The sequence below is a fragment of the Apium graveolens genome, chromosome 6 (genome assembly GCF_009905375.1).
Source record: "Apium graveolens cultivar Ventura chromosome 6, ASM990537v1, whole genome shotgun sequence".
Classification (NCBI taxonomy): domain Eukaryota; kingdom Viridiplantae; phylum Streptophyta; class Magnoliopsida; order Apiales; family Apiaceae; genus Apium; species Apium graveolens.
Genome location: NC_133652.1, coordinates 3,024,223 through 3,045,162, shown reverse-complemented (window position 1 = coordinate 3,045,162; position 20,940 = coordinate 3,024,223). Strand labels below are relative to the sequence as shown.

The following is a 20,940-nucleotide window of genomic DNA, read 5'->3' as shown; positions in this document are numbered from 1 at the left end:
TTTTTTAGCATACAACTTTGAAGATTAATTTTCAACACTATGCGCCGGCATATGGGTCGAATTTGAATCGGATTTGTCTAAATTTGTTTTAAAATACATTTAATGTTATCGAATTAACTGTGGGCTTGGGTAACAAATCTCTACTGGGCTAGGGTAACATGGGTAACAAAGCTCTCTATAAATCTAGTTATCTTTGTTTTAATTCTCATACACAATCATTAAATCAGACACTGTGAAAAAATTAGATGACAACACTGAAGTAGTGGCACAAAGGAAATGGCTCAATTACAACTTTAAAAGCCTTGTTATTTTCTTCATCACTCAAGCTACACAGAATTAACTTCATTTATTCATTTTATTATAATAATAAATATTTATTATCAATTTAATTGAGATTATTTTTAGGTTTGAATATTTGGTTTTTTTTGTTTACTATATTGTCCAATCGTTGTGACAAGAAACTATCTTTGTTCCAAACTATTTTATTTATCCATTCATAATAATATTAATAATAGATTTCAACTATTTAACAAAATTCCAAAAATTATAATTGATTTTATAATATTCAACTTTCTCTCAATTATATTATGTGAAACATTTGAAGTCATATGTGGAGCTAACTAATTAATATGTAACAAACAAAATACCCTTGATTATATATTCCACATGACTTTCCCACCAATGGTTAATAAACAATGTATTTTGTGGATAAAAGAGTGATTAAATATTTCAAAAAAAAATTAAAACAACAATATATTATTGAAACATGGATGTGTACAAAAACAATCAGCAGACCTTCCATACAATTACAAAAAACTCAAGGGGGAAAAATTATTCATGAAGAAAAAAAATTAAACAGTTCATCTACATATTAATCTTCCTCGTACACATTTAGAAATCTACCAAACTCCATATGTAACCTGTGCTACCGATGTTGTTTCTCTAAATACATGAAATTTAGAGAGGATTCTGTTAGAGTGTGCATACAATAGAAAAATGAAGCATGAGGTTATGGGAAAACAGTCAGTCAAACCTGATTTTGATTCAAGTGCTTCATATAATAATTAAGATTAAATATTTGTATCCCTTATATACACCGGACTAAATAGGACCATGAAGTTAATTGTAGTATGCAGGTACAATGTCACTTCCGACAAAAATGCTTCAAAATATCATTTCAAAATATTACATGATGATGTAGCGTTTTGGTATATTGTGTAATGTTATGCTTTTTATTTTTTGTTGTGCTAGAATAAGTAGAGTTTTGGCCGCAAAATACTGCTTTATCTACCGTTTTACACATGTAAAGTTTTTAAAAAAATATATTTTAACCTCAAATAAAAAATTATTAATTTTTAAAATATTAAAAAAATATTAATGGTTTCTAAAACCTAAAGAGAATGGGTGAAACCTACAATATTAAAAATTATTAAATTAGACTACACCCTTAAATTTTAAAATTATTTAATTTAAAATTTATATTTTGGGTTAATAGGGTTCGGGGCTTAGGATTTATTTAAATTAATTTCAAAATTCATTTAATTTTATGGAATTTTACTGTGGGCCTTGGTAACAAATCTCTACTGGGCTTTAATAAGATGGGTAACAAAGCCTTGTTTAAACCCTAGCTATCTTTGTCTTAATTCTCACACAATCATTAAATCAGACACCGAGGTGCCAGCACTGAAGTAGTAGCAGAGGAATGGCTCAATTACAAGCCTTGTCATCTTGTTCATCACTCAAGCTACACATACACAGAGGATTAGACAATCTTGGTGACAAGAAGCTATCTTTGTTCCAAGAGGTCTCTCTCTCTCTCTCCTTCCCTCTCTCTCTCTCCTTCCCTCTCTCTCTCTCTCTCTCTCTCTCTCTCTCTCTCTCTCTCTCCTTCTCTCTCTCTCTCGTGTATACTTAATTAAATATGTTGTGAATGTGAAAATGTAGAATGTAATGTAAATTTAGGGGTTTGACTTTGATTTTAATGTGGCAGTTGGGTGGAAAAGCAAGTGAATTTCGGGGGAATGTTAATATTGCCGGGAGCACTACCAAGACTCATACTCTCTCCTGCAACCGTAAAAGTACCCTTTCGATATCTATTCAGCATTTTTTCGTGTAACATTTTTTTTTTTTTGGTTTTTTATATGCTGGTTGTTTTAAGTCTACTGGATGATGAATGATGATAGTTTTAATGCTAATAAAATAGGCAATTGTAGTTCACTTTGTCCCTCTTTAAGCTCACAAGTGTTCCGTCTAAAGTAAACATTTGAGGTGAAGTTCTATGACATGGATCAAGAGAAAATTGGCAGACCTGTATTAAATTTTTCATGATTTTAATCACATTCATTGATGCATTAGCAATAACAGTGAATCAGGAAAAATGAGTATAAGGGCAGTAAAGAGCTACAGCTTATGAACAAAGCTATCTTGTTCACCATATACATTAGCACTGTTTGATCCTCTTGTCAAGGGTCACACATAGTTAGGCTTATGTTATTGCAAGTGCTGTTAGATTTTTAGAGTTTCCGTGTACATTAACTTGCAAGGGACACACTATATTTGTTATCAAGTATTAGCCTAGGGGATTCTGTTATGTATGTATTTGTTTCTGAGACATGCTTCCTCGTCCTATACTATTCTTTGTGTTTTAATGTCTGACTATTGTGTTGTTCATATTGCTGTTTCTTGGTATATTCAGGCATTCAAGCTGTTTTGACTAGTGATAAAGAGACAGAGACAAAACCACTGCGTGGAAAATTGAAAAAAGTGGTTCTTGCATATAGTGGCGGCCTTGATACTTCAGTTATTGTGCCTTGGCTAAGGTACATATTCTGCCTTTATCATTAATTATATGTGATTTTTAACATACTTTCCTTGGCTTTCTTTAACTTGATATAAATGTAATGTACGTAGATTATAGGCGTAGTGTTGCTTATTATATAAAAGAAAGGAGAATGGGTAGCAGAAGTACATATGTCTTGCAAATATCTTTAGCTTGCCTGTGAAGGAGCCGGGGATGTAGGGTTGTTACCGAAGATGGGGAAGCTACTGCCTACATGGCAGTATAGCATGATTTTCTGAACTGGGTATTAACTTAGAATTAGTATCATGTATCAATATCATTTAGAATATATCCTAACAAGTAGCAACTTGGTTTCTAGGTTATATAGTAAATATTTCAATATCTATATTTTTTACATCTGGTTCTAGATTCTGAAGTGCATTTGTGTGCTATCCTTCAACATTGTACTGTTATCTAACAGTGTTTTTTAAAATTGCAGGGAGAATTATGGTTGCGAGGTTGTTTGCTTCACTGCAGATGTTGGACAAGTAAGATACAATTTCTAATTAAGTGTTTTAATTTTTTGAATCTTTGGAAGTTTGTAATTTTATAATTTCAAGTCTTGTTAAAATCCAAAAGGAGGGATAAATGAAAATCCTTAAAGTACGAGATCATTTTTGTACTTCTATGTCTACTTTATCCCATGGAACCTCTAATTTTTTGAAATCCCATGTTTCCTTGACTATTTTGGTAGGGAATCAAGGAACTGGAAGGTTTGGAAGCAAAGGCCAAGGCAAGCGGGGCTTGTCAGTTAGTGGTAAAGGATTTGCAAGAAGAATTTGTGAGAGATTATGTGTTTCCCTGCTTGCGTGCTGGTGCAGTCTACGAAAGGAAGTACTTGTTAGGTACTTCGATGGCTCGGCCAGTTATTGCCAAGGTCAAGTACTTATAGTAATTAGCCTCTAATTACAAAGTATTGCATTCTGAGCATGTATTACACATCTCCCTCTCTCTCCCTCTCTCTCTCTCTCTCTCTCTCTTATTTTCTTTTTTACTGTGTTTAAACATTAGCGCCCCCCATTTTATGTTTTCCCCCCTTCCATTTTACTACTGTAATTTAGTAACGTACTCATCTGTGCTTATTCTATGCTGGCAGGCTATGGTCGATGTCGCCCGAGAGGTTGGGGCTGATGCCGTTTCTCATGGATGCACAGGAAAGGGAAATGATCAGGCATGCTTTGAAATTGTGTTTGCTGTTTTGACCATATTTGTTAATGTTGTATTGAGCATAAATGGTGTAATGCAGTCCATCCACGGTTCCCAATAAACTATTCTGTATTTGTCTTGTGTAGGTGCGGTTTGAGCTCACTTTCTTTGCTCTAAATCCCGAACTCAGTGTTGTGGCTCCTTGGAGGGAATGGGACATACAAGGCAGAGAAGATGCTATAGAGTATGCTAAGAAACATAATGTGCCTGTCCCAGTGACAAAGAAATCCATTTATAGCAGAGACAGGAACCTGTGGCATCTCAGTCATGAGGTAATGATACTAGTGCCCAAGTCACAATGCTATTTCGACCAAGTAAAAGTACTACATGAAAATGGGTCCTATTCTGGCAGTTGTATTTTGCCTCATCCGGCTTTGGGTGATGAAACCTTTAATGAGTAACTGTAGTGAAAAAAGTGAACCAATTCTGCTTCAAATGACTGATAATTGAGCAATATATATTTGTTAAGCGGTCACCAATAAAGAGCAGTTCTTGAAAGTAGCCAATGTGTACACGATGTGTCATGTTAGAATGTTCCCATACATGAACCGTGCTGGGGGAGATAGAAATCCGGTCAACTTTTATTGTTAGAGTAGCCATTCCTTATCTTGGTGACAAGGGAATTTAAAGATACATTGTATTTGTCAATCTGTTCAAGGCCTGTCGTTATTTAGCATATAGTTATTTTGTTTATATGCATAGCACAAATGTCGTATAGAATTATATTTTTTATCATGTTCGAAAACTTCCTTTAAATGTTCTGTAACTGTTTCTCCTTAAAGAAACTTTTTTGGAACAAAATATTAATTTAATAATGATAATTCTAAAACCAAACTGCTCATGAACTTCTGTTGGAATGTGATGTTAAAGGGAGACATATTGGAAGATCCAGCAAATGAGCCTAAGAAGGACATGTACATGATGAGTGTTGACCCGGAAGATGCACCCAATCAACCTGAGTAAGTTTCTTAAATAGGCTCCCAAGATATACCTAAATAACTTCCCCGTAGGCCTATAGTTTTTCTAATTAGTGGCCATTTTTTTTTTTTTGTACGACACTTAACCGAAGTTGCTTCACCTGCTTCCAAATCACAGATATATAGAGATTGGTATTGTTTCGGGACTCCCTGTTTCACTCAACGGAAAAGAGCTTTCCCCTGCATCTTTGCTCTCCAAGTTGAATGATATAGGAGGAAAACATGGAATTGGTCGTATTGACATGGTTGAAAATCGGCTTGTTGGAATGAAGAGTCGTGGAGTTTATGAAACTCCAGGTGGAACCATTCTCTCTGCTGCTGTTCGAGAACTTGAGTCTCTAACACTTGATCGGGAATCTATGCAATTTAAAGACATGGCTGCACTCAAATATGCTGAGCTAGTGTATGCTGGAAGATGGTTCGACCCTCTCCGTGACTCTCTTGATAAGTTCATGGAGGAGATTACAGCAACAACTACTGGATCAGTGACACTTAAGCTGTACAAAGGATCCGTAAGTGTAACAGGTCGGACAAGTCCATACAGTCTTTATAGGGAAGACATTTCATCATTCGAGAGTGGGAATATCTATAATCAGGCTGATGCTGCTGGTTTCATAAAACTTTACGGCCTGCCAATGAAGGTCCGTGCCATGCTTGAGAAGGGTCTCTGATTTCCGTAAATCTTGATGTGAGTGTAGTTCCTTGGTCAAATTTGTAGAGAGGTGATCATCAGTTTTCTGTTTCCCCAGTTTTCTCCTTTACCCAATGTATTTTTTAGGATTGGATATTTTTATGCACTCTTTAATTATCCGGCAACTTAAGCTAAATAATTGTGCATTATTAATATACAACTGCTTTTTAAGTTTATGATACTATGCATAATCGTTTAAATTTCGCGGATATCTTGGATATGTTAGCATCATCCCTCCCTGCGCAGGATGACACACACAAATAGAGAAATGTTCCAATCTTATTTTTTTTTCGCCTTGCAATACAAAACTTCTTTCAGTATTTTTGCCTTGTGGAACCTAGCCTCTCACAACAAAGCAACAAGTTATTAAGTAACCGTTAAAAACAGCAGACCAGAATTTAACATGACAGTGAAAATGATAATCTGATAATGTGCTTGCCCCAACCATCCTTGTTCCCCTTGATTAAACATGTACAGGTCTCAACTCATAAGTAGCAAATATTTTAAGAATCCAAAGAAAAACAGTGGGGAAAAGAGGTTAAGGTCTTTGATGCACGAAAAAAAGGGTTAATGTCTGTCAATGTACAAAAGCCACCATGTTTTAGCAGACCACTCCAAATGAAGAGGGCAGCAAAAAAGAGTTTAAGGGTCTGTCAGACAACTGCAAGACCACCCCCGGCTGGGAAACCCAGCTGAGAACGATCCTCTACGGCTCTGAATGGTGCACTGACCAAGCAGGGCTGTTAATCACGCTCTGGTCCTGCAGTCTTGATTCATCCACCAGACTTGGTCACCTGTCTCCTTAGAAATCAAGGATACAGAGGTACGATTACTATAGAACAGATCCTGTTCAAGTAAGGTCGTGAGCAAAAGTGTTGCACACCTTGTTAATATACATAGTATTTGTTTCAAGTTCTTTCAATGTGGGATATTCACCAGTTTCTACTTTCTTTTTTTTTTTTTGCGAGATCCAGTTGTTACTTTCTAGTAACACTCTATGAGTGTAATTTTAACTTCTGAAAAGTTAAGGTCTGGGGCAAAACTTAGCATGCAATATAACCAAGTGATTATCCAAAACTCAAGTTAGAATAATTTGTTAATGTGCAACTATGGTAATAATTTGTTATGTGTTAATTATAAAAACGTACATGTTGATTGATTTACAAATTATGAGTATTTTGGTTTTTCACCCTCATCTATTTAACTAAAAATACAATTAACTATATATTATTATCACTTATTATTTTTTTCAATTAATTTTCCAACTATTGAAAATATATATTTAAATCGAGATAATAATAATAATAATAATAATAATAATAATAATAATATAATAATAAATCATGTTAAAAATGTATTTGTGCATCGTACAAGTTATATAATAGTATATATTTATACGACTTATTGATCGATTCGTTAAATATATTGTTTTTCCCAAATACGGAACTACTTTCTTGATTTTGGTTTTTGGTTATTATATTTAAGTTTTGTCAAAAACTAACCCTTTAATATTATTTTTTTTATGTTGATTATGATTTTCGGAACCGTAACAAACTGAATTTCATTGTCCGGCCTGAATCCGAAAAATATTTGAAAATGAATACCGGAATCCGATGATACGCGAAACACAAATTTTTAAAAAATTAAATATTCATGCCTGAAATCCGAAACTCGAACATGTACTGCGAACATGTGGGCACATTGGTAGGAGAGTGTGATAGGTTGACCATAGAGTTGTATTGTGTTCTGATAGTACTTTCCTTCATCAATGTGTGGACTCTATCTGGATTTCTTATCTAATGTCTTATGATCCCCTTTAGCTATTGTCTTCTATTGTTGTTTCTAATTTTGATCTTTTGTACTTTTTGATCAAGATTCTCCGGTCTTTTATGTAAGTACAGAACTGAGGAAGAAGGCCTGAAACTAGCGATGGTTTGTTTAGTTTGAGCTTTAAGCCACATTGCCGCCTCATCTCATCCTTAAAATTCATAGTTTACCTATATAAAAAACTTAGACAGTTACTTATCTGAACCCCCAAGACTCCCTGCCAAAACAGTAACCGGAGCTAAGACAGACTTATCCCGAAGGAATCTCCTGATCGATATACTCATCCTCGAAAATATCAAACCTATTATGAACTACTACAGGAGCTGCAATCTTCTCTGAATTCCTCGCCATTTTCACAGGATTAACCAAGCTATTATCTATTTTATTTCTAATAACAATACCCCGATTAACATAATGGAAATTCTGCTTCATCTGAACACCTTTCTTTTTCCCCTGTTGGCCAGAACCACGAAACTCAACCATTTTTTCTTATCCAGGATGCTGTACCACAGTAAATCCATCACCCTGACTATGAGCTAAATTCTCCCCAGAAACTCCACTCTTACCTCTGGTGTTCTCCTGTTCTTTGATCCCTGCCAAAATCAGACAGCCGTGTACCAAATGACCAAACTTTACGCACTTTGTGCACCAGGAGGGACGCCACGGATATTCAACCTTCAAACTTACTTGCACCGAATCTCCACCATCATCCATGGCTTCTTCACACCTTCAGACCTATTATCCACTCTATTACCGATCACACCACCCTTATAAATATAAGAATCCACAATACCAGGCAAGTCAGACTCGATAGAATTCTGCATACTCCCAACATCCTTCTCCATATCTCCAACCAAACCCATCAGGACATCAACCTTCTGTACAATGAACTGACCCTCACCCAACTGCGACCCAGAACCCAGCATTTGCAAATCTCCCCTACCACATCCTTCATCCCAACAACGACCGGGACCACCACACCTTCCTTACTCACACCTTCAACTACAGAGTCGGCGCCCACCACATCTACACCCACCAAACTATCCTCCTGATTATACAGAGGATTCGATTGAACATATTTAACACAATAAACACCTGAAGCAATCTCTATACGAGCAGATCGAGGCTGACCATACGGACTAAACCTAGATGACAGAGTTATACCCGCGTTTTGGCTTAACCCATCAATACGCTTTTCATCCATATCTCCATACCCTCATTTTGTTTAAAGAACTTGGAATGTGAATTTTGATCGTAAAATGCTAGTTTATAACTACTCGATCAGGAAACTCTTTAGCAAACCTTAACATGCTTTTTACCAAAACAGGAGAAGAACTCGTGAGCTTAATTCCATTTTCTGCTAATCACTATGAAAATTTGCATCTTCCAACAATGTTTGTTAGAAGAGTCCCCACTCTCACACATAAACCAGTGTTTGTTTTGTATGAGTTTATTATTTCTAAATATTACTGACTAGGGTTTTTTGGGATTCTCAAAACTCAAACAAAAACGAAAGGAGAAGATGAAAGAGGAGCAAGTGGCGGTCTAGTCGATCAATGCAATTCCCGGTGTCTTTTTCCGTTGTGTAACTCTTTTCTCCAATCTGTTTTTCTTATACATAATATTAACATAGTATTTAAGTTTTTTAGATTTTGTTTCCTTTTTAATGCTAATATTTGTAGGCCGTAGGACTATACTGTATGTGTATAGTTCTATGTTTCATTTGCTGTTTCACTATCTAAACGGTGATTAGATTATAAGATATCTGCTTTCTGGTACATAAGAACATGGTCATATACATGTTTTTTTTAAATTTATTGATTATTAGAACAGGAGAAGAACTGGTGACTAAATTCTAAGTTCTGCTAATCACTATGAACATTTGCATCTTCCAACAATTTGGTCCCATTATTTGCTGGTATGACTGCATTAACATATTCTTTTGATCTCATGTTCTGTTTTGAATGACACGGGGATTTCTACTAATATCAAGGAATTCATCTTTCTACTCAAAGTTTTTGACCAAGTGGCTGTCACTGCAATTGTCAACAATATATTCTTCCGGTCTTCATCGTTTCTAGAGTTATGCTTGAGGCAAGTAAATAGAAAGGAAGGATGGATAAATATTGTGCATTCCAAAAATTTACCTACGAGAAGTTAACTTGTATAACATCTAAAAGCAGGTATGGAAAAATAAATCAGTACAAGTACTATCTGCATTCTGTTTTTTAAAGTTACAGAGGACAAAAAAATTAACATCTCCGTGTAAGAAAATAAATGCACTCGGTTCAATTGCAAATCTACTTTCTTTTGTGGACCTTTTTAGTCCAAAATTCAAGGTGGAAATCATTTGATGTAATTCCGTTCCATTTTTTTATATTTTCTTTTATATGTTTTGTTTATGTTTTATTCGAACAAAATTAAAAGCTGATTCTATACATTAATTGACCTCTTGCTCAAATTTCATTCTTAATATGTAGGCATCACTTCTCATAAGGAAATGCTCCATCAGCCATTTAACTTTTGGAGTTGAGACGGGAATCAACATTTGGCTGGTTCAGACATTCGGGGTTGTTTCGTACGTCCCTTCAAATCAGAGGTTATGATGATGAAGTATGTAATGGTAATATGTTATTATGCAATTATGTCCCTTGCCTTAATAGTTATAAGCTCCAACCTTTTAGACCAAATCATCTGTGAGCTTAAGTTGAGTTCGTTGGTAATACTAATCAAGGGCCGTATGTAAAAAAGATGGTTGTTGGTTTGAGTGGCTCATCAGGCGCTAATGGACTTTGACAAGTACAAGCATGTTATCTTCCACCGACAGGAGGGGGAAGTGGTCGCTGCTCAGTGGAGCCTGCCTAGCGCAGTGCCTTCCCGCTTTAGTGACCATGAGCTCCAGGCCTTCGCCCAAGACCCATGGCACAACTCCATACTTGGAACGGGCATGCCTGTGAATTACTCAGCAAAGTCCAAACTTCTGAACCATGCCAATCTCCAACCATCTTAAATCCCTCACTTGAGTTACAGACCCCCGCTACAAGGCCCAGATGTTGTAGTTACTGAATCTCCTTTAATATAATGAACCATTTATTCTTTTCTTGAAACGATGTGGGTCTTCTTTGTCTTGCCCAATATGCTATGAGTTGAGTTTCCTGCCTTTGAAATAACTTAGAATACATTCGTTAATAAGTAGTTCACTGCTGTCGTAAATTATTAATACAGTAATTTTAGAAGCGATAGAACGAAAAATGAGGTACACTTGATCTTCACTAATTTCACAAAAGGGCTAAGATATCCTAAACATGTGATGCAAAGTTAGTTCATACTCAATGTTAATGGATGAGTTCCAAATGCATAGGATATTTAAGTCTGTCCGCATGAATTGCGAGATGTTGGCATATTACGTTCTTTTCTCTCTTTTTAAGGGTAAAAAGTTTAGGCTGCAGAGTGCAGAATATTGAACTGTATGAACTCCTCTCTTTAAAGGGTGAAATGTTTAGATAAAGAATCTTTTCTACTCTCTACATGAACTGCTTAGAAATTTTCATTGCTACTTGAATGTGCAGACCTGGTTTTGCTCACCTCCTTAATTGACGTTACTTTGGTCTGATTTAAAACATGTTTCATCCGTCCCTCCTAGAGGAAGACTGCTAAGAAAATGTTGAAGTTCAGAGTTGTGTGGCTTTACCCGTGTTTAGATGGAGACAACGGGGACAAACTGTGATAGCAGGAGCAGCGCCCCTGCCACATTGCTAACTACCTTCAGGTTGCTTATGACCTTTTCCCTTTTTTAAGTTTGATATAGCATTGTTTATTAATACATAAACAATAATCCATCCAATGACCTTGTCTGATGGAACCTTGTTTGAATACAGTTATATGTTCTTTAGACTTCCAGGTGAATATATGAAGCAAGTGAGAGGAAGGGAAGAGTGTGAAGAACAATTTGAAGAAAATAAGTGAACATCAAAACTGGGTTGACAGTTAACACAACAAAACATCAAAACTATATTGGCGGGGGCTGCGCGAACGCAAGCCACCCCTAACACAAATTATGATGTAGACTCCACCACTTGGGTAGATCTTAGACGAGCACCCCTCCTAAGTGCAATGGAGGTCACCAATCTAGGCCATGAGCCTTTGTGATCACCCATTGACCCCATCCAGGTAAGTATGTTGCAAGGTCGGAAGTATGTCCATATTTATAATCAGGTGTTAGTGTTTGCTTCAGTATGTTATCGATGTGGGAATGTTGTGATCACGACTAAGAACACGAAAGCTATTAAGGTTTGGGCACCAACCATTTCCCCTTAAATGGTGTTTAACGCCCATTTCCATTTTCCATGGCATTGACTTGAAGGGGACTTGCCTGTTTAGGTAAAAAAAGCAAATGATCATTTTAAACTTCTTATGTGCTAGAACTTGAAAGTGCAGGCAACACTACTTTCTCATTTCATTTTACATTTCTTTCTTTCAAATGTCAATACACGCTTCTTAACAAAATAAAATAAAAATCAGTACATATTTATTTAATTACTCCCTCTGTCATGTTAGTGGACGGGATTTGACACATATTTTAACGCTCCTTTAATTAACCGATCTAATCTAAAATTTAAATACTATAGTCGTCACATAAATACCACATCAAATGATTTTATTTCACCAACATTTTGCGTCACTAAAAATCAAATCAAATTAAATTAAGATTAAAATTTTGTTTTAAATCATTTTTTGTAAATTATAAATTATTATATAATATCACCTTAAAAATTAAAAAATTAAAAATACATGATTAAAGATTTTAAAATATGTGAAAAAAATACGTGATAAAGATTGCCGCTCATATTAAACGTTATATTTTTGTCTTTTCGAATTTTCTATTATTCCCATGAACAAGTGAACCTAGCATTCACACCAATTAAATTAGCCTAAAATTATGCTTACAATCTTATTGTAAGTTCATTTTGCACCAAGATTTTTTGTACAACCACTCTAATCAAAAAAATATTTCAATAATTTGAACTTACAATAGTATGGTTCTAATTTCAATGTACACTACTCCATGTCTCATTATACAAATTTTTTTCAATGTTCAACAAATAAATATAAAATATACCTCCAAAAAGCATTTTTAAATTTTCTTTTTTGCTAATTAAGATTCATACATCAAAATTTATATTCAAGCAAAAAAAAATAAAATTATTCACCAAATTACAAGTTAACCACTTGAGACACGAAAATTTTATTCATTTATCGAGGTTAAAAATACATTGTCTTCGGAAAAAATTATTCATTTAATGAGATAATTCGTTTATCAAATATATATTTATCGAGATTCTACTTAAAATACATGCGAGAACACATCTCCCAAAAGTTCAATATATACAAACTAGAAAGTACTAATTTGTAACAAAATTTAATTTGATATTTAGTGGGGCTATTGGGAGGCCCGCACAAGTGAGTTCTGCAAAAGTAAGCAGCGTCAACACATTGGCCAGCCTATAAACCCTCCATAAATTCGTGCGTTCTTAAATTGAGATACGCTGCGACCGGTTCTCACCGTTCGCTTTGTTTTCCTTACTCATTAGTTTAAGGCACCCTTTTTACTAGCCATTTCTCTTTTTTAAATACTCTCTATGTTCTCATTCCTTGAACTTGTGAGCGATGTGGGACAAAATACACTTGTTGGAACTCCCTTCTTCTCCCCTTTGTTGAAAAATTTTAGAAATAAAATTGAAAATGATGCTACCATAAATAGTTTTGAATGTATGCTTTGTTAGATTAAAGTTTTTGAAATGAATGTTCACTTTTAGAACAGCTAGCACACTCTTGTTAAGAAAAAGGAATGTTGATAAATTAATTATATTAATTGATTGATTAGTCTTCTATTCTATTATTTTAGGTGAGTTTTCCACCTATTTAGTAAATTACTTTTGCGTTGGAATCGAACCAATGACTTCATGAAACAAGAAAGATTATGTTGAAGTATACAACCATTACACCAACACAGTCTTTAACATTTAACATGAGCTTTTAAACCTATTTAATAAATTATACCTGACTAACCTATGAACAAATGAAATTATATTCACATCTATAATCTATAATCATTGTAATAGATGGGAGTTATAACTATTAAAAACTTTCTTTTTATATAATAAAAATATGTATATTTTACAAATAATAAGAATATGTGGAATGATTAAAATCCATTTATACAAAAAATTATTTATGTGAACAACATTTTTTAGCCGCTGATTTATATCCTAATAACAATTTTTTTATACAAATCATTAAAATTTTAACACAAATACAAAATTTCCAGATTTTACGATTAAAATAAAATCAGATTGGGTGGGGATATCTTGAACCTATTTAGTAAATTACTTATATACTCTTTCAACCATATTAAGTTAAAAAAAATATTTGCATTGAAATCGAACTCATTATAAATGTCGTGACTAAGATTTAAAGTAGTTAAAAGTGTAGGTTTTAACTAGTTCAATATTCTTATTCCAGATTATAAGATATTGATATCCTAACTAAACGAATTCATTTGCAACGACATCATCGACATTGTTGTCTCTAAATAGAAAATATGATTAATGTCATTTGGACGACATTTATAAATTTAAATATAATATTACAGTAAAAACCATTTGATGTTTTAGAAATTCTTATGTGTTTGGAGTCGAAAGTAAATACTACCAACTACTAAAATTTAAATTAATCGATATGTGAAGATTATTGTGAAAAAACGAATCGTTTATCATGAAATGTAAATGCATTAAATCAAATGTGGCTCGTACTTTGCACGGGCTATCATGCTAGTTGATTATTATATGTGGAATAAGTTTGCTCTTGAAAATACATATAAGAGAAATATAAATATAGTTGATTTTGAAAATATTTATTTACATTGAATATATTTATATTAAAAATTAAAGTGGAAAACGATATTGAAAGTTAAATTGGATAATTAAATCGGGAAAAAACTTTTAAATTCAACATATGTTGGTAAAAGAAGGGGTAATTTAAAGTCACGATTTAACATTTAACAATTTATATTGTTAGTAATTATAATTGTTAAGACATTAATAAAAATAAGTAAGCCATATCCTTACATATAAATCTATATTATACTATAATTACCGGAATGGGATATAATTTGTAATTTAGTTAACCCTCATTTCTATCACGACCGTCAGATATTCTTCATCAAATAATCAGAGCCGTTAGATTCAAATACTAAAAAAATACACTCCACAAGTTCTTATGTTCGAATTCCGTCAACAACAAACATTTATATTATTATTTATAAAGATACATATAAGTTATCAGGTTCAAATCTTACCAACAACGAATATTTACATTATTATTTATGCATCAATCATATACTATTTATATTATGTGAACCTAACTTGAAATTATGCACAATGAAATAATCATTATTTAGTATTTAATTATTTATATAGAATTTTAATAAAATTATAAAAAATAAAAATAAAAATATATAAATATTAATCAAGACCCGTGCATCGCACGGGCCGTAACCTAGTATAATTAATTAACATACAAGTCATAGAAAATAATTTTCAAATAAATTTGTATACTTTGTATTCTCGTATGTTTGTCTAATAGAATTATCAATATCTTACTTAACTGTATCGACATATTAGTTTCACTTTAGTGCTAGTTTTATAATTAGTTTCAAATTTACATAAATCTTTAAACTTTTACCTAATTCAATATAGTTTTGATGCTTTGTTATGTACAATTTAATAATTGTTTAACTCTTTTTTCTTCATATATAGTAAAAGATGACCGACAATAATGCATATGTACATACTTGGTTTCAAATATAAAATTAATGATGCATATTTGTACCTAAGTATGCCACCTTTTGAAGTTGAGTTAGTTTTTTATTTGGTGTTGTAATATAACAATAATATTAAGGATAACATTGCATTGGACTTGCTAAGGATAACATTGCATTGGACTTGCTGAGGTATACATTTCATTGGACTTGCTGAGGTATACATTTCATTGGACTTGCTGAGGCATACCTCATATCTAGTTGGGGAGAAGCACTTGATTTATTTAAAAAAATTACCATTATCAGCTTTTTTGTTAGAAATTGTGATCACAAGTCTCCCACATCGATAATTTAAAGCAAAAAAAATACTATAGTCTGATTATAAATATAGACATACTTTCGAGCTTATAACATACTTACCTGGATGGGGTCAATGGGTGATCCATAAGACTCATGGCCTAGATTAGTGACCTCCATTGCACCTTGGAGGGGTTTTTATCTAAGATCTACCCAAGTGGTGGAGTCTAAATCATAATTTGTGATAAGGGTGGCTTGTGTTCGCGCAGCCCCCACCAATTTAGTTTCAAGGTTGGTCTTATTTTTGGCTTTTTATATAAACACTTACTTTCAAAACTCCCATTTATATTATTCTAAACCTAGTTTTTTCATATGTTTACTAACCAAATTCATCAGTATTGTCGAAGATGCCTAATAAGCATAGTTTCTAAAATTATTTGATGTTATTTATGTTTAAACATAATTAGAAATACTAAATTACTTAAGCGCATAAGAATTGTGAAATTGAAAATAGAGGATTGTGTTAGTATTCTAGTGTTCTACGAGGGTATAAAAATTGTACTTGGTTGATTATCTTAGAGCGGAAATAAGGAACCTGATGATCAGAAACTGAGTTTCGATATGTGTATATCAAAACTAGAGTTAATGTTGTAAAGTTCATCGAACGAGTAGGTCACCGGATGAATTATTGTTAATATTTTCAAGATCAATTTCAGATATATAATGTCATATAAAACGCAAATTTCAGAAAATGTTCATAAGCAACCTGAAGGTTGTTAGCAATTTGGGCAGGGTGCTACTTCTTCTGTGCTTTGCAATTTGTCCCCTGTCTTTTGATAAGAGCATCTCCAATGGCAAAAATTGAAATGGTTAGCTATAATGGTTGGCTATCATTATTTTTAAAAAATTTAGCTAAGAGTTTTCATATGCAGTCCAATGGTATTATCTATGATTTTGATTATGTAAAATATACCCAAGGAGTTTTTTGGTTGGCCAAATATAACCAACAAAAAATGGTTATCTATATTTTTTGCTAAGGGCATCGAAGGTTGGAGTGTTAAAATTTTTACATATTCTCCAAAAGTGCCACATACACGACACCTAGATGCCACCTAGATTATTTAGCTAAAGGTTTTCTCCCATTGGAGATGCTCAAAGATAGTTGTGCAAAGTGGACTAAAAGAAGAATTGCATTTTGTCAGACAATCGCAAGATCAACCTAGCCACTTGACTAAGAATGATCCTCTACGCGCCAATCAAGGGCCGTCAATCACACTCTGACCTATAGGTCATTTATCATCTATTAGACCCCGCCTCTTATATACTTAGAATGCAAAAGTATGGCCTGTAGAACTTATGTAACGACTGGGAATTTCGCGACGTAATTAAGTGAATAAAGAATGATTTCAGTGGTATGATTATAAATTATGTGATTAAGTGGTGATTAATTGTCTTTATTGTATATTAGTATCTGGGAGCGTAGATAGATGCGTTCTAATTTAAAGAGTCAGCTTAGGGGTTAAGCTGTGTTGTCGGGCCGTCAAGTAGAACGGTATCCGTCATAAAAAGGGATTAAAGAGTTTAAATGTGAAATATGTGTGTTTATGTGAAATAGAATATTTAAGTAAGTATTACGTTCTAGTGACGTGTTGGTAAAGATAATTGTGAAGCGTAATTGAAACGATGAGCGTCGGGCCGTCAGGCAGAACGTGACCCGATACGCGAAAAGTGGAATAATAATAAAAGGGAAATTTTATGATCAAATATGAGCTGTGATGTGTGAAATATGTGCTTGCTTGTCTGTATGCATGATTACGTGATCTGTTAATTTTTAAAACAGATTTAAGGGAATTATTTGATTTAAAACAAGGATTATTGGACCTTTATGCATTTTTAAAAAATTATTTGAGTAAGGTCAAAGTATGAGACTAGTTGTGTTATCTTCAAAATAGTCCTAGAGACTTTCTAAAAGTGATAGACGGATTTATTTCGCGATCGTTGCATTTTAAAATGATTTTATGGAGTTAAAATGTTATTTGCAGCATAATCTTGTAAAATCCGTATTTAATCAATCGTTCGCTAAAAAATTATTCCGAAAATATGGTCGAAAAGCTAATTTCGAATCCTATATTTTAAAATTGATATTTCTCCCATTTTCATCTTTTCTGAGAGAGCTATATAATATTCAAATTCATTTTTGGGAATGAGAATAAAAGAAATGATAAGTGAAATTAATTATGGCATAATTACCATTCTACCCTTGTCATACCATTATATAAGCCACCCACCCTTCTCTTTTTCTCCCCTTCTTCCGTCAATTCTATTCTCTCTCTCTTTTTTTCCTCCCTCACTCCCGAATTCTCTCCCTCTCTCGACTCTCTCTCCATCTCTCTTCTCTCTCTTACATGCAACCTTAAAACATAGCTTAAATTCAAAGATCTACCCATCAACAATCTTTATTTTCAGTCCTCTATTCATTTACACTTTGCATGTAAGTTTCTAAGCAACTTTTCTTAGCTTAATTTCTTTGGTCATATTCAAGAAAATGTAATTTCTTGGTATGTGATCATAAAGGAATGTAAACAAGTGTGATTTGTGGTTTTAAGGTGCAAAACTCAAAGAAGAGACCCGTGTTGGGCACTCTTGAGTTCAACCACCGCCGGCCGTGATCCAAGGAGAGCCGGTGGAATTTTAGGAGTATGATATTCTTGGTGAAATGATGTATTCTTGTTGAAGTATAACTTGCATATTTTATATTTGATGGATTCTTGAGTTTTGATGGTAAATAAAGTTTATATTTAGAAAATAGGAAATAAGGTTTATTAGTAAGTTATTTTGGCGATTAGTTGATTAAAATGGGATGCATGTCATAAGAATATATATGCATGTCACTAAAAGTCATTGCATGTCAATGTTCTAAGTCTCTTTTGGTCTTGAACCTTGTTAGGTTCGAATTTTTCTTAAAAATTATGTGGGAATAATGATTTTTGATGTGTGATTGTATGAATGGTAGCATTAAAATGATTGCAAGTGATTTGATGTGTTTGGTTCGAATTTGTGTAAATAAAAAGGAGAGAAGTAGTTGTTTGCTTAATGTGTTTAAGGTTTAAGAATCAATGAGTCTTTTGTCTTGATTAAATGGTTTCAGTTCGAATTTTTACTTCTTAAAAAGGGATTTTTGATTTTGATTCAAGTTTATAAAAGGGTTTTGATTTGAGAATTTAAACTTGCTTCGGTTATCTTTGAAAAAGGTTTTAAAGGATGAATTTTGGCTTGAACTAAAGGTTATAAATGATCCCTATATTTGCATGTCAATTTGTGGTATTGCATGTGATGTTTCTTGAGAAATTCGAATGGAATAAGTTGAATTTATAGAAAATAAGATGGATTATGTGTTTAAAGTGTTGCTTATGTGTTTCCATGAATTATAGTGATGAATTGGAATTAGATTTGGATGAAACAAGGATTGCATGTTGAGATATGAAGTTGTATTTGACAAGATTAGAGTCTAAAAGAATTATTAGACCTCTTGTTTGTGTTATGTGATAAAGCCGAATGGTTTATGGTTATAAAAGTGATTGATTTGAATCAAATATCTTACCAAGTGAATGCATGTGAGATTTCTAAGAATTATGTGGATTATTTGTTTGTTTTGGTTCGAATTAAGTGATGTACAAAGAAGGTTTTTGAGTCGTCTTGATATGAGATTATGTATTGATATGGTAACTCGAGTAGAGAGTTTGAAATACAAGGATTAAATGTTATATGTCGTATTTCTATCGCAATACGTGATCTGAAGTCTATATGGTTAAAGTATACGGGGTTTGGTATAAACGTGCTTGTATTTATGATTGAGTATATACATACTCTCAGAGTATTGCGATTAAGGGAAATGTTAAGCATTCTAGGAACGTCGAGTGGGAATCTAATTAAGGATTGGTTTTTAATTATAGATTCGGAGCGTGAGGACTATGTGACAGTAGTTCAACCTTTGTGAAACAGGAAAGCGAATTCAGTCAAGTAACTCTACTTACTCGTGTAATTGTTATAGAGATGATATTGTTCATGCCATGTAGAGTATTGAACTTTTATAGAAATGTACCCCCGTTATTGATTCTTGAGATACCCTATTATTGTTCCTGTGAACTTGTTATTGATAAGATTATTGTTCGAACCTTTTGGTACCCTTTTCTTATCCTGATTACTTGTCAATACCATGAATTCTTGTAAACCCTATAAGAACCTTTGCGAACCCCTTGTGTAATGATACTTTATTTCTTTGTTTACCTTATACCCTATTGATTCTTGAAACGGTTCTGGTTCCCTGACTTGTATACCTTGTTATCATTTGATCAAGATCCTTAGCATTGAACTTTGCTTACCTTTGGTTTATTCACTTCCTTTGAATTCTTGAAATTGAACTTAAGAATGAGTTTCGACTTGAAAAAGTCTGAATGATTTCATATTCTTGGTAATGATAAAATGAATTCAGTAAACCTTTCTTTTTTTCTAACACAAGGTTTTCCAAACGAATTCCCAATGGATTGGATTGAGACGTAAGAGACTAGTGGGACTAGTCCAGTCATATAAAGAGGCTAGCGGGGCTAGTCCAGTTTAAGGCTGAAATTATGTCATTGGTACCTTAAAGACCGGATGGAGGTCGGTACGGGCTGATCACCCGTATTAATATGAATTGAAAGTTAAAGTAGTCCAATCAAGGGTTCCATGATTATTGAAATTTTATTCAGTGAATGATTCTTTGATAATGAAATGGTATATAATGTTTTGAAAAGAGTTTATTGTGATATTTATTAGCTTACAGCTTGTGAACCCTGATTTTGATTCTGTTATCAATCGTATAATTGATTCCCAATGATGAAAAGATTCTCTCTTTCCATTTGAAAGATCATTTGTGATCCTGTTAATGATTTGTGATGAATGTCGACTTTCACCCTATCTTAAGCCTTATTCCTTGGAAGCCCAAAGCTTTTCTTCATAACCCTTTCATAGCCCAAAAGATAGAAATCTGCCACCTAGAAATGATAAACTAGAATGCCCTTAGTTCAGAAATGGTATATTGTGGATTTTGTATCGTAGAACTGTTTTATAGTTACTTGTCGAGTTTTAAACTCATATGTTTTGTTTTAATCTAACCATGGCAGTTAAGCAAGAAGATGGTCAGGTTTAGGCACACTGCTCGTAAGAGCGTACCTGGTGGTCCCTACTGTGTTGAGGGCTTCCGGTTGCCAGAGCAGGTAGTGCAGGTTTTGAGTGAGCAAGCGCT

The 20,940-nt window shown here is 33.6% G+C and overlaps 1 protein-coding gene and 4 non-coding genes across 5 annotated transcripts; 2 read left to right on the top strand and 3 right to left on the bottom strand.

The window, feature by feature from the left end:
* The first annotated feature begins 1,630 nt into the window (after nucleotides 1-1,630).
* On the top strand, nucleotides 1,631-5,894 carry LOC141667158 (argininosuccinate synthase, chloroplastic-like). Its single transcript, XM_074473544.1, has 9 exons — nucleotides 1,631-1,804; nucleotides 1,991-2,078; nucleotides 2,696-2,819; nucleotides 3,279-3,327; nucleotides 3,534-3,716; nucleotides 3,936-4,010; nucleotides 4,132-4,317; nucleotides 4,916-5,004; nucleotides 5,141-5,894. Exons 1-9 carry the CDS (start codon nucleotides 1,703-1,705, stop codon nucleotides 5,691-5,693), a joined length of 1,449 nt encoding a protein of 482 aa, XP_074329645.1. The 5' UTR covers nucleotides 1,631-1,702; the 3' UTR covers nucleotides 5,694-5,894.
* Nucleotides 5,895-6,360: 466 nt separating this feature from the next.
* LOC141669839 (small nucleolar RNA U3) lies at nucleotides 6,361-6,577 on the bottom strand. The gene has a single exon (XR_012554092.1). It is a non-coding gene; the product is annotated as a small nucleolar RNA U3 (small nucleolar RNA).
* A 4,980-nt stretch (nucleotides 6,578-11,557) lies between these two features.
* Nucleotides 11,558-11,718, bottom strand: LOC141669054 (U1 spliceosomal RNA). The gene has a single exon (XR_012553353.1). It is a non-coding gene; the product is annotated as a U1 spliceosomal RNA (small nuclear RNA).
* A 1,267-nt stretch (nucleotides 11,719-12,985) lies between these two features.
* LOC141670016 (U12 minor spliceosomal RNA) lies at nucleotides 12,986-13,141 on the bottom strand. Its single transcript, XR_012554267.1, has one exon. It is a non-coding gene; the product is annotated as a U12 minor spliceosomal RNA (small nuclear RNA).
* Nucleotides 13,142-15,771: 2,630 nt separating this feature from the next.
* Nucleotides 15,772-15,932, top strand: LOC141669628 (U1 spliceosomal RNA). Its single transcript, XR_012553896.1, has one exon. It is a non-coding gene; the product is annotated as a U1 spliceosomal RNA (small nuclear RNA).
* The last annotated feature ends 5,008 nt before the right edge of the window (nucleotides 15,933-20,940 follow it).

Bases quoted from the DNA above. Each gene is read 5' to 3' on its own strand.
- LOC141667158 (XM_074473544.1), top strand. From the start codon at position 1,703: ATGGCTCAATTACAAGCCTTGTCATCTTGTTCATCACTCAAGCTACAC. The intron at 2,079-2,695 runs GTACCCTTTCGA...TGGTATATTCAG, and splicing joins TCTCTCCTGCAACCGTAAAA to GCATTCAAGCTGTTTTGACT. The intron at 3,328-3,533 runs GTAAGATACAAT...CTATTTTGGTAG, and splicing joins TCACTGCAGATGTTGGACAA to GGAATCAAGGAACTGGAAGG.